The sequence below is a fragment of the Pelecanus crispus genome, chromosome 1 (assembly GCF_030463565.1).
Source record: "Pelecanus crispus isolate bPelCri1 chromosome 1, bPelCri1.pri, whole genome shotgun sequence".
Lineage (NCBI taxonomy): Eukaryota > Metazoa > Chordata > Aves > Pelecaniformes > Pelecanidae > Pelecanus > Pelecanus crispus.
In genome coordinates this window covers 16,883,666-16,897,251 of record NC_134643.1, presented here as the reverse complement: position 1 = coordinate 16,897,251, position 13,586 = coordinate 16,883,666, and the positions used below count along the sequence as shown (strand labels likewise).

Genomic DNA, 13,586 nt, shown 5'->3' with positions numbered 1-13,586 from the left:
AGCACAGTAAGAGAATGTGGGAAATTCTGGGTTTCAGTATATCTAAGCAAAAATATTTTCTTTTCCCTCTTAACACCAAAGCTTGGACTTATTCCCAGAATTGGCTCCATGGAGAACTTATGCAGTGAAAAGGATTTAGATGAGTACCAGAAGTATCACTGTATTGAAATTGCATCAGAAGTTGGACCTCATGTCCTGCCCGAAGTGTGCGCACGGCTCATAGTGAGCATGTCAGCCCGTATTCACAACGGCGCTGTCGGTAAGGAGCAACCTGCACAGGCAGCTCTTTTGGACAGTTACTGGTTTTCCCTTGAGTTTGTAGGATATGTTGACTGGAGAGCTCTCAGCCCATGGTGGTGTAGGTAAGTGAAGCCAATCGGCACGTGGTACATATGGTCCTGCTGAGCCCTGAGTGTGCTGCAAACACCTTTTGGTGGTATGGCTCTCAGAGTCCATCACACCTGATGAGCTTCATGAAGCAGCGTGACAGGCACCATGGCAGTGCTTGTGTGTTTTCCGAAGAGCATTTCAATCAGATGCAGCTTCACCAGATGGCCAAAGCAGTAACTTCCCTGCTTTTCTGGCTGCTGTAAAATGACAGAGGAGTTTTTAAGTCCTCTCCCTGGATGCTGCAGGCCAGCTGGATGCCCTGTTAGAACTCCAGGCATGATGGCACACAAGCTGATATGCTGGAAGAGATTCACGAAGAAAACCTTGATGGTGTCCTAGCAAGAGGGCAGTGGCAGCTGGGGTTTGAAGCCCAGGGCAGTCTCCTGGAACCACCACAAAAAGGACAGCTGGGCTTGGTGGCTCAGGAGACTTCCCTGGTGTTGGGCCCGGAGAAATGGAGCTTCTCTGCACTTCCAGTAACAGAAGGGGCCTTTCTGGACAACTTTGGTGGCCAGCTCCTTTCAGGGAGCCTTGCCTCCAATGGTCCTGATAGCATCTGCTTGGTTTGGGCTATTTTTAGAAGGCCTAATGCCTCACTCACACATCAAGTGATGTGGTCGTGGCTATGCAGCCACAGACCCCCCTCATTTAAGTTTGGGCTCCCCACTGGCCCAGTTCCCACAGTGATGGTGTTCTCCAAATGAAACATGGCACTTTGGCTTTCTAGTGCTGGCACCTGAGCATCCTGGACAAACATCCCCTGTGAGTTAGCAGACCGGCTTCACTTAACAAGTTAGTCCAAGGTGTCCAGAAAGCAGCAAACAATACACAGGTGCAGGCTGTCTAAGTACTGCTTGCAGGTTATGTCCAGTGCTGCAACCAGACATAGGCTTATATCAAACCCTTCAGACTTCAGGATGTCTCCATTTTGGATCTACATTTTGCTACGCCCTCTTCTGTCCTATTCCAAATATGTGCTGAAGGCAGTGCCCTGAACATGGCAGCTCCTCCAACACCAAGACTTGTGCTGGTGCCTGATACACCATCACCATCGATGCTACAGCATCAAATAATCCAAGCCATGGCCATCAGTGGTTAGTGCACCCTTGATGAGAATAATCAAGCTCTTTCCTTCCTATTTTTAAGTGTGACACCTGCAAGTTTATGAGAGCAGTCACACTCCTTTATAACCAAATCTGCTTTGATTTTCTTTCCCCTTGGCAGCGTGTAAGTGCAATCCCCAAGGGTCGCTGAATGCCAGCTGCAGTAAACTGGGGGGCCAGTGTCAGTGCAAAGCCAACGTCGTGGGACGCTGCTGCGACACCTGCTCTGCAGGCAGCTATGGCTTCGGCTTCCACGGCTGCTATGGTGAGTACCTGGCAGCCAGCACCAGTACCAATACCAGTATCTGGCTCTTCATGCATACCCCAACTTTTTACAGCTTTGAATCCGTGATTATGTGTGAAGCAATATAAAAAATGTTGCCACAAATAGCGAATTTTCCATCCCCACTGCTCACACTGCCTTCAAGCAGTGTCAGCGATGAGCGAGGTTGGTGGGAGTACGTTCAGGATGCAGCTTTGCTTTCCACGTTTTCCAGCATGCGAGTGCCACCCACAAGGCTCACTGAGCACGCTGTGTGACCAGGTGACGGGCCAGTGCTCCTGCCGCCGGGAGGTGGATGGTCAGCGCTGCAGCCGATGTCTGGCTGGGTATTTTGGATTCCCCCACTGCCGTCCTTGCCCATGTAATGGCTACACAGAACTTTGCGACCCAGTGACCGGAGTGTGCCTGAACTGCCGTGGGTTTACAGCTGGAAGCCACTGTGAAAGGTAGGGCGATGGGCAGCGCTGCAAAGCTCACCCAAACACTGGTGCTGTCTGAAACACGTGTAGCTGGGGGCCCACCTACATCCCCATGAATACATCAAAGACCTTAACTGGAAACACATACCTAAACCCAGGATTAAACTGGCCTAGTTGCTGAATGGCAGGTACCTACTTGTTTGGCAAATGCACATAATTCCCATGGGATGACTGTGGGCATGGCATGCACGCAGCATTGCAGTGGGCCCCCTGCAAGAAGGCAACTGAGAAACAGATACCATGGCACCATGTGCTTGGAGACATGTGCAAAGCACCGCATTTGAGATACACTGACTCCTGCCAGCTTTTAAATTGCCAAGAGGCTAACCTCATGCTGAATACTCATTTTAATACCTGCAATTATATCTGAGGAGCTTAAATAAACATGCCCTGTTTGCTGGTTTGTATTATTTCCATATGACCAGCAAATGACTTTTCCTATTGTGTTCTGCTCCATTCAAAACAGTGCTCCCCTTTTTTATTCTATACATTGGCAGCAGTATCAGAGTTCAACACAGACGTCAGAATTAAATTAGTTAGCTGTTTAGTTTAGTTTGGCTGGATTGTACCTTGTCGTTCACTCTTAAGAGGATTTCCCTGTGAAACCTTTTGAGCTTTTCTTGCAGTGTTTTTGGACTACACAGCCTTTAGCTATTGTGCTTGTAGGTGACAAATAGATTAAAAATGGGAGGCTGGAATGCTTCTTGCCCTGTGCCTCTGCAGGAGCTCCAGACCCCAGGGCAAGGATAATTGAATAGCCAAGACTTTTAGCCTGGCTTGTATAGCTATAGAGAATCATGTTCCCATTTGCCATAGTAAAGCAGATCAAAGACTGAGGATGCTTCAGAAGCCGCTGCGTTGCCCCAGCTGCGGGGCCATGGGGAGCCGGGATGTGGAGGCAGCAGTGACAGGCAGGGTGGCAGAGGTGGCTGAGCCCCCAGGGAGCCTCCAAAGCCCCCCGCCTGTCAGGGTGACAGCACAGCCACCACCGCCTTGAAACAGCCATCACCCCGCGTTTGCAGAACATGTCAGACACAGCATGGCTGATTTCAATACATATGCTGCATCTAAAATAGGCAATATTCTCTGAGTGCTCTGAATGAATCATTGCTTTTTTGCCTGTGCCAGGACTTTCTAATGTCATGCCAAGCACTCTTTGTGTGTGTGTATGGAAATGGATGAATATATGTGGTGACAGATGAATATACAGAATTTTTACATGTCAGCTTTTAGATGTCTGTGCAGAGCATGTGTGATATGACATATGTATATATTGTCATTTAGATGAAAATTGTTCCAGAGTAGGTGAAAGTCTTTAGAAATATTCCTTGAAAAGAAAACATATGTCTTTTTCTTTTTGCTCCATATTTTGGGGATGCAGCTCTGATTTTCCATTTTAGAACACCTTTGAAGCTTGATATATCTGTACCAATTAATGGGGATAACATTACAATGACCTGGAATGTTAAATTAATTATACATACATATAAATTGATTCACCTGCAGGGACTGATAGGAGCACTTGACAATTCCTGCTGCTTTGTGTTGACTGCTTTGACAGGTGCGTGGACGGCTATTATGGAAACCCTCTGACTGGAGAACCCTGCCGCCCATGCATGTGCCCAGGGGCACCTACAAGCAATAGGTATTTTGCACGTTCCTGCTACCAGGACTCCCAGTCTGCACAAGTAGTCTGCAATTGTCTTGAGGGATATTCAGGTACGAAGCAAAATAAGGACTTGTTTTGATTCTATTAAAATTAATGTAAGAGAGAAAAATGACCATCCTCCGCCTATCCTCTGTTCAGAAATTACAAGTGAGGTAATGGTAATAAAATAGATAAGAAAAGTTAACACTCAAATTTACTGAAATTAGGTGGGGAAGTCCTGACTCAGAAGAGTGGGAACTGTGCAATTAGTGTTTGAAAAAAGGATTCACCTATGTGGATACAGTGAAGCCATTAATTAATCTAATGTCACTCTCTGGAAATTACCTCTGAAAAACAAGTGTTGGAAGCCCAAATCAGAAAGAACAGGGCATCAAAAAGAGCTGATAAGATTTCCTAATCAGATAAAATCTTTCTTCATATAGAGGAGTCTTGCTTTGACATTATGCCCATTAGTGACTGTTTCACCATTCAAATGGTCACTTCAGAAATGAGGTTTCTGTTCTCAGCTGTCTCAAGTGCAGATATCCTTGTTGGTACTCAGCCAGGGGACTTCTGTCCTCACAAACCACCACAATCCACAGTTCTGGATTTTCTTCCTCCTGCTTCTTCCTGGCAAGGCTCTTGATCACCTCTGTGGCACTGGGCTCACTTCCTCAGAGACTGTGAAAGGCTCTGGTCCTGAGGACCACGATGAAGGAGCAGAGTCCTTGGCTGAGGATGAGCCAGTGGATGAGGTCCCAGCAACTGCAGCCTGTCCGGAAAGGTTTCCGAGATGCAGAGAGGTAGCACCCCAATCAGGGCGGACATTGGGATGGCGTGCGGAAGTAATTGCAGTGCCAGCAAGCAAGGACAGAGTGTCCCAGAGCTCGGCTGACCTCCTGGGGATCCTCCACGGGGTTACGGAAAGGTGAGCAGGTCTGCCGGGCTCTGGGTTGCTCTGGGAAAGGGCATCCCTCACCTTCCCAGGCTGTTGTCAGGGTGAAGGCCCCAGGGAAAATCCTGCAATATGGCCAATCCTTTACTGGAAAAAAGATGTTTGGAGGTGTTGTATGAGGGGGTACCTATTTACTCCTACTGCAAGGACTTCCTTGGTAAAAACAACTTGGGATGAGGAGAGTGTGTTTCCATCAGATTTCAGGGTGGGAATGTAATTTAAACTGATCATAGGATTAAAGGGCAACAGTCTCAAACAGGTGGATATTTTCCATTGGAAATGTGCGTTTGAACAGACAGTCTGAATCTTTTAACAATGTTACTGGAATTTACGTGTTTCGCTTGAATTCCCATCAGCCAGCAAATATTTTTACCTTCCTCTCCAACAGGCAATCGGTGTGACGAGTGTCCTAGTGGGTTCTACAAAAACCCAGGCAGCCCTGGGCTTGACTGTGCGCCATGTCCCTGCAATAACAACATCGATGTGACAGACCCAGAGTCCTGTAACAGGGTCACCGGGGAATGCACCAAGTGTTTACACAACACCCATGGAGCAAACTGCCAGTTCTGCAAACCAGGGTATTTTGGCTCAGCCCTTGATCAAAACTGTCGAAGTAAGTAAGCAACAGCACTGCAACTGAGTATTGCTATCAAGAAATGTTTTAAAGAAATTGGACTATAGGGAGAGGTTAGCCCTTGGAAGGACAGTATAACTAAAGCAGATCAATGGAGCAAAAAATGAGAATACCAAACATATTTCTATCCAGTGATACAAATAACTGTTAATATGGCATCTATTAAACTCTTTGTCATCCAAGTCTGACTAAATCTCATACTGAATACCACTCCTAGGAAATACTCATTTGTGAAATGAAATCAGTACTCTCTGTTAGAAAAATAAATATGCATTCAGCCTACTCAGGAAGGAATCAAAAGTAAATGAATCAAAGATAATTGTTTATCCGTGTTGCTGGCTGATGCCAACTAAGCAATGCTCAGTTAACCAGATGATCCCTTGCTGAGCTCCCTGCCTTACCAGTTGTCTTCATTAAGTGGCTAGAATGAGACTGTTCAGGCAATTTAATAGACTCCGTGAGGATGCTGTCAATAACTCAGCACTTTTAACAGAAAGGCAGGAGTGTAAGAAAAAACAAGGCATAAGTTTCTTCCCAATGTTTCTCAAAGGCTATTTTCACAAATGTGCCTGATTGAGGGTCTAATTTCTACGGGCCAGAAAATTACAGGTATTTTCAAGAAACTCTTTGGAGTCTCTAAAATACAGTTCAAGCCCATTCCTTGTTCATTCTTGGAAGATGTCTGTTAGAAATGGTTAAGCAAGAACTTTTGGCTCCTCACAAGGAAGGCTTCTTATCTTACTTGGCTTACTGGGGTTTCCCACGCTGGATAGTGCCTACTGTAAATCAGCTTCTCCTTACCCAGCATATTTAACATTTCATTCTAATACGATTTAAAATTCACTACGCCTTCATATTTTGTGCCTGTGTTGAAAGTACTGAACGTTCCCAATAAGTTTGCTCAAAGTGATATATAAGCTATTCTAGAAAGATAGGTAAACTGTATGAGATTAAAAATGCGTTCAGGATTACTGGAGTAAACTTACAGCATAGGCTTTATATACAGCTCTGATTGTCCATCAGCTGTCTATATTATCTTCTGCTCTAGTAATTGTCCTTCTTTTTCCAGGGTGCACGTGCAATCCGGTGGGTGTTCACCCTGCCGTGTGCCCAGGGGGGGATGCAGCCTGTCTGTGTGACCCAGCCACGGGAGCTTGCCCTTGCCTGCCCAACGTGGTGGGCGCGACATGCGACCAGTGTGCCTCTGGCTACTGGGACCTGGCTAGTGGAAAAGGATGTCAGATCTGTGACTGTGATCCAAAAAACTCCCAAAGCGACCAGTGCAACCAGGCAAGAAAATTACTCTGCTTTCCAGGAACTGGGGTGGGGGCGGTTTGGCATGGCACGGTGGGGACACTCTTATAAACGAAGAGTTTTCTGTTGTGCTCCCGGAAAACAAGCAGTCTTTGGAAGTTTGCAGCTGGTGCGATCACACTTTGAGTCATTATATCAAATGTGCTGTTCTGCTAGTGTGGGTCTGCTTGCAAGCAATTTCTCTTTGCCTGTGTGTTTCTTTGTCAAGTGGATCTTAGAAATACTTTGTAAGAAAATGTCACATAGGAAAAAACGGCCTCGTAAGTATACAGATAGGGAAGAAGAAAGTCCAGGCTTGGACCCGAGAGTCTTATGAGTATTTTTTAAAGTGTTTATTTTCATGAAGTACCAGCTGTGGCTATTACAGTAATCATGCCTCATCTGTCAGACTGCTAGAGTACCTTTTCTCATCTTTAATTTCGGTGCACTTTTTAGGGCTAGAATGTAGAAAAAAATAAAACAGCGTTTCAAAATAGAGAGGTGAAATTGTGGTCCCATGGAATCAACAGCAATTTTGCTACTGACTTCAGAGCACAAGGAGCTTATCCCAAGCTCTTACTGATGTGCTTTCACATTTTCCTTTCAATATGCCTTCTGTTTGTTCCAGTTTATTTAGTGGATTTCTTATTTTTCCTAGCAAATGTAGGTCTTAACCTCAAAGAACTACTACTGCTTTTCTGAGCTGTACCAGTTATCAGAGCTGTAATTCCCTGCAGTTTAATTTAATAGCTGAATTCCAAAATAAATTTTCTAGGGCAATGTGTATAATGTACCCTCGAGGTTTTCAGTTACAGTTACTATATCATGTAGTTAAAAGTTGAAATGTTAAGACAAGTAGTTTGCTCCAGCAAAAATAAGAAATTAATCTATTTTGTGAAGGAAAAGAATCCTTCTGTAGACTGGAACATACAAAATCCTTCATATTAGTAAAGTAAAGCCACCTCTCAAAGTCCATTTTGTTTGCACAGCCTTCAGGAGGAAGATGGGAAAGGTGGGCCAATACTGTATAAACCACGGTGTTCAAAGACCATGTGTAAGCAGTGTCACTGCAGTCCCCGTACAGCCATGTGACATAAGTCAACAGGGAGAAAAGAAACCCAGTAAATAATCTATATGCAGCCATATGACTCTGCAGGAAGCTATTTAATCCTGTCTTTACAGCTTACAGGCCAGTGTCGATGTAAACTAGGTTACACCGGAAGATGTTGTGATAAATGTGAGGAAAATTACTTTGGCAATCCCCAGACGCATTGCATTTGTAAGTATTACGAAGTGGGGACAACTGGATTAGAAACTGCCTCAAAAGAAGTGTTTGCCTTTTATATTCATAGGGGAGATGGGACATACATCTAGAGAAGCAGGCTTCCATACGTTTGTGTGTATGAGGTGGATGAAAGTGTTTATATTATTTATCTATATTATTCCTTCTACGGTTATGATGGGACCATGGAAGTTAGAGATGAAGAAGAGCCATTGGCCAGGCAGTCCACTTTGCTCTAACTCAAACACCAGTTTGCTTTTATTGTCTTGAAATGCACGATTGTATCTTCTGCATGCGTTAATCCCACGGAGAAGGAACAGCTGGATGTAACTTGCTGTCCCTTTCTTGCAGCGTGCGAGTGTAACCCAGAGGGAACCAGCCAGCCCAAGTGTGACAAAGCCACCGGCATGTGTAACTGCCGTGCTGGCGTCACCGGCCGGTTCTGCGACCAGTGCGGCCGAGGCTTTGAGAAAGACTTTCCCTCTTGCCATCAGTGTCATCTTTGTTTTGATCAGTGGGACATGGAAATTACCGCCCTCGCTCAGACTGTTCAGGGGTTAATGAGGTTTGCTGCAAATCTTGAAGATAAAGGAGGGCGAATGCCCAGCTGTGACATGCGCTTCAAAGCCTTTGAAGATGCCATTTCTGAAATTGAAAGAATTTTGAGACATCCTGTTCTTTCACTGGAGGCCCTCTCAGGCATCAAGGATTTTCAGGGCTACGTTCGGTAAGGGCTTGGCTGCTCCTGAAAAAATCCCTTGACTGAGAAAGCAGTCTTCTCCCGGGCTCCACCAGCCATCCCTACACAACATGTCCCGCTTCTGATCAGCACACAGATGCTGGACTACTGAGTCACTGTTTTCAATAGATCTGTGAACAAAATAATCCTTATATGTATTACCTGTCCCCCACAGGCATATACTTAAATGCTGGAATTTTCCAGTTCATCCTAAGGGTTTTCTAAATAAGCCATTACAAGTAAATGCTTCTGCTCATTTAGAATTTTTTCTCTTGTCGTCTAAAATGTTTTGTATCTCAGTTCTAGTTTAAGAACAGTCCAGTCTGACATCTGCATAACTGCTATTTCCCTTTCAGACAGAAAGCTGCACAAATGGATCCCCTTCACAGTACGCTGTATGAGTTTCCTGACCTTAACAAGAACATGGAAGACATCGGGGAAGAAGCTGACCTAGTGTATGAACTTCTACAACAGAAAATACATCTGCATCAAAGTTTTCATTACTTGAACCTCAAAGGTAAGGCAACCAGCAATTAATTGAAATAGGTGAACATTTTCTGTGAAATTTCAGAATGTTTTTCTCACCATTGAACCATACAACATTTCAAAGATCCCTAGATTTTAGCTTCCAAATTTTAGCGCAAAAATGTAAATACTAACAACATTTTATACTGACTTTCCAAACTCCCTTTTATCTTAAAATGCCATGATTTCTAGCATCCTAAATTTCAGATGCATGTGCCAGGGGCACGTCAGTCAGAAGTCTCATAAATCCCAATGTTTACATCCAGATTTAAAAGCCACCCAGTTTCACAGGATAGACTCACAGATGATACAGTAGAACAGCAAAGGATTTTTTCCTCACTTCTGACTCCTCTTGCTCTTAGCAATACTTAAAGAATGTTGTACAGCAATTGTTTGTTTAATTAAAGCAGAGGGTCATAGTGCAACTTCTTAGTGCTCCCATGGGAAAATGCATGACTTTATGTGGCAAGGAACTAGCTCTCCATCATCAAAAAATGTGAAGTCAGAACTGAGTTCCGTGGCATTTTTGAAAGAATTACACCATCTGTGCTTGAGCTAAGTATAGTCTCCATCAGCTGCTAATAGCAGTAATGACAATGTCACAGACTGGCTTCTGGAGAAAGACGGGGACGTATCAGTCGGGTATCTTGAACAGATGCTAGATCATCCAGAGTGGCAGGAGATTGTCAGCAGTGTAGTCTCCAAAGAGAATGGCTGCCAAGATATGGACGCCCAGAAGATAAGGTGCGCACCACAGAAGACACAAGCTGCAGGCAGTGCACTCCCATTTACAGTTCCTCTGTGTTTCGTTCAGGTGAGAAAAAGATTGGCCTAGACAAGGTAAAAAAAAGGAAGGAAAAGTCAACAGAATACAAAGCCGAGGGAAAGAAAGAGGGGGAAAGAGGGATTAGTTAAGATTCAGGGCTCCCCTGCCCTGCTGTACTTGGCAGCACCCCCGGGGCCGGCTCTTCCGCTCAGGTCCCCGCGCGAGCAGTCAGCACGGCTCACCCAGGCTCCGCTTCCCAATTCAACTGAGTCTTGTGCAGGCTCTGAGAAAGGCAGGAAGGCAAAGAAACAATAAATCTCAGGGAGGTCAGTGGATGCACAGCTGAAGCATCCATGGTGCTGTCTGGTCACGTTCCAAACCCGCTTCGTCTTTTGGCCTCAGGAGGCAGATAAACAGCCCTATAAAAAGCACACGGGGGTGTGGGGAGGGGAAGACCTTGAATTTAAGCTGAATTTCTGGTCAGGGCCACAGATATTCATTGGTCTTGCTACCAAGCATCTAACAGCACAGAAATAGCATTTCCCTCAAGATAACCAGCTTCTCTGCTATCTGAGAGAAAGCCTGGCTCCCTCACCCCATCTTAATTTCAGGACCAGCAGCGCATCCTAGGCATGGTTCTGTCTGCTTTTTCCTCTCTCTTTTTTGCCAGCCCAAGCAAGTAGGGTAGAGCAGAACGTGGCCATGTACCCCATCTGGGGTACATTTGGCACTTGTGCTCTAGACACACGTGGGGAAGGGGCTCCTACCTACCTGTCTTTACAGAGGATCAAGTGAACAAGAATTAGGGACTCAGAGAGTTCCTCAGAGGCACACATTCAGCTGGCTGACCTGGAAATGTCAATATCTAATGATGAATTAAAATCACTGGAAAAAAACAAGACACAAGTGTCCTTAAAAGAATGTTTGCAGTTTATGAGATCTCATTAAATTACAGCTTTCCAGCCTTGGCCCCTGGCTTTGCAGCCACTGTGGTATGGTAATGCAGTGAGTACAGCTTCCTAGGCTGTAAATCAAGCCTGTGCTAAGATGCTCTGTTTAACATAAAGGAACTTGGAAGCTCTACAGCTCCATCACAAAACCCATTTAGGCCACTTAATGGAGAGCTGAACCACTGTAAAATATTCCTGCAATGGAATTGTTGCACAGAAAACAGTCTCTGGCTTAGATATGGAGTTACAGCAGCCTCTTGCCAGGTATTTTGTATTAGGAGCTAACTTTAAACTGTACATTGTTTCCAACAGTTACAAGATAAAATAAATAGCCCTGGTTCCACACAATAACTAAACATTGTTTAGCTTCAATCAAAGCAAGGCCAAGGGCTTTAGAGCCCAATTCAAAGCATGTGGGACTTGATGAGTGCCTTGTCATTGACTTCAACTAGTAACTGAGGTGGTTACCAGCACAAAGAGGGATGTTAATCAATGACCTCTAGTGCTTTTTCACTGCCGACACATCGGTTCAGGCTCATTGCACATACTTCTGCCTGGGGATATGGGGACATCCTTGGGTTCTCTGGAGATCTGGGAAGCCTCAACAGTGGCAGCTTTAAATTATGTGTTTTGAAAAAAGCCTGAGACCTTTCTTTAGGCTATTAATCTGCAAAAAATGTAATATTCTTCAACCCTTTTGAGACTGCTTAAGGGAAAGCTTACACTAAGCAAAAAAGAAAGACTCTTGCTGGAAAAAATATTTTTTGCCTGGCCTACAAACTTATCATGGAAATGCTTTTTTTTTTAATGCATCAACCCTGAAATTGGATTTTCCAGAGCCAAAGAAAACTCCTAAATTCCCATTTGTAATTTAAATTTTGGCCTCAGTTCAGCAGGTCATTTAACTTTTGGGTGCTATGCTGAACAGACAGGACAAATGCTTTCTTGACTCACAGTCAGAGAGCTGATAATTTCATTTCATAGGTTTTACAACTGGCAGAAACAGTTTTCCTGCCTAAACTTTAAAACAGCATAAATGACAGGATGTCCTGGTGCTTAGTTGCTGGCTGGGGCTAAACCACGACACAGGAGCTCTATCAAATCAACAATGGCAGCATTGCATGAGCTACTGATGAATGCAGATTAGTAGCAGTTTGTGTCATTAATGGGATCGCCTTCATACTTTTGTATCTTCCGTTGGCTTCTCATACACCTTGGATTCTGAAGAATGACATGGGATCCACTGTATTTGCATCTTTTTTAGCAGGTTTTATGAGTATCAATAACTATTCCTGTTTGGCAACTGGCTGAGTAAAGGATTAAAAAGCTTGACTGAGGAAATGACAGCTCCTGTCCCTCCCTGCTGTCCCAAATCAAACACCAGTGACAACAAACTGAATCACCTGTCACTCACCGTTTGTCCAGAATTCAAGTAAATACACAAATTAAATGCAACCAAAATACAGTTGGTACTAAACCCTATTTCTATTGCTACAGAGGCCATCAGCAACATTAGGAAACACTTTGAAGTATCATTGCTGGCAGAACAGAAAACCAGTGGGACAACCCCTACTGTAAGATACTCAGAGTACACCAGGAACCACGTGCTCGCTGTGTTGAGCCATCAGGTCTTCAAAGCAAGCAATGTGCTGGAACAGCTCAAGATGATCAAGAGCCCCAACATCCAAAACTTGAATGAAAAGGTAGGCGCTGTGAATTTTGGAGCTACACAAAAATTTTGGAACTGTGAATGGGAGCTACACAAAAATCCCTTTTTTGATGCTGTTAGTAGGTTTTATTTTAAAAGGGTGCTTACATGCATTTTTAAATCTGGAAAATGATGCTCCCCTGGCACAGACATGCAGTCACGTCAGAAACAGCCACACTTCTCAGCTGTGGTTACTACCACCCTTCTGGAAGCCATTGCTCCCAGGACAGACCCAGCACAAGGAACTGTTTAAGCACTCTCTAGTCTCAAGAGGACGTCAGCGTAAATTCAGAAAGATTAACCCCAACCTCCTCCATCAGTAACTTAAACTAAGCAGAGCAACTTTGCCCTGGAGTGGATGGGGAGTGCTCATGTATCCTTTGCATCACCCATGGGAGAGGAAGGGATTCCTCTCCTTCTGTGGGGCAGCAGTGAGTACCTGATAGCACCTGCAGCCAGCCCTGCTAGATCTGGAAGAGACCATCCATCTAGGCCTTTAGTCTCAACATCTGTGTCAAATTATATGGAGGGCTAGACATGGTACCGTGTTGTGTGAGAGGTGATCCGGATCCTTTAGAACAAGCTATTCACCCATGGGCTGCATATAGCCAGGGGACAGTTTCAGCCCTTTTGCCATAGACGAGTGAAGCAAGGGACTTAGTGCAACACACGGAGCCCAACAAATGGCTCCTACAAGGATGCTCAGAGCCATGGGCTGCCATTGCATCCTTCAAGTCAGGAGTGGGGGATCTGTAACTGGCAGCAACACCCATCTTTGGAGAGACCAGACTACCATCTCTTTGGGAAGATCCCATCCTATGTTCAATGTTC

General features: G+C 44.8%; 1 protein-coding gene across 1 annotated transcript in view; it reads left to right on the top strand.

The window, feature by feature from the left end:
• LAMB4 (laminin subunit beta 4) overlaps positions 1 to 13,586 on the top strand; it is a 43,166-nt gene that overhangs the window by 21,604 nt on the left and 7,976 nt on the right. Inside the window, exons 18-27 of the mRNA XM_075726962.1 lie at positions 82 to 259; positions 1,615 to 1,758; positions 1,991 to 2,222; positions 3,817 to 3,974; positions 5,247 to 5,471; positions 6,562 to 6,782; positions 7,968 to 8,064; positions 8,419 to 8,794; positions 9,163 to 9,323; positions 12,545 to 12,750. Of these exons, the coding sequence (XP_075583077.1) occupies positions 82 to 259; positions 1,615 to 1,758; positions 1,991 to 2,222; positions 3,817 to 3,974; positions 5,247 to 5,471; positions 6,562 to 6,782; positions 7,968 to 8,064; positions 8,419 to 8,794; positions 9,163 to 9,323; positions 12,545 to 12,750 (1,998 nt within the window). The remainder of the gene's footprint in view (positions 1 to 81; positions 260 to 1,614; positions 1,759 to 1,990; positions 2,223 to 3,816; positions 3,975 to 5,246; positions 5,472 to 6,561; positions 6,783 to 7,967; positions 8,065 to 8,418; positions 8,795 to 9,162; positions 9,324 to 12,544; positions 12,751 to 13,586) is intronic.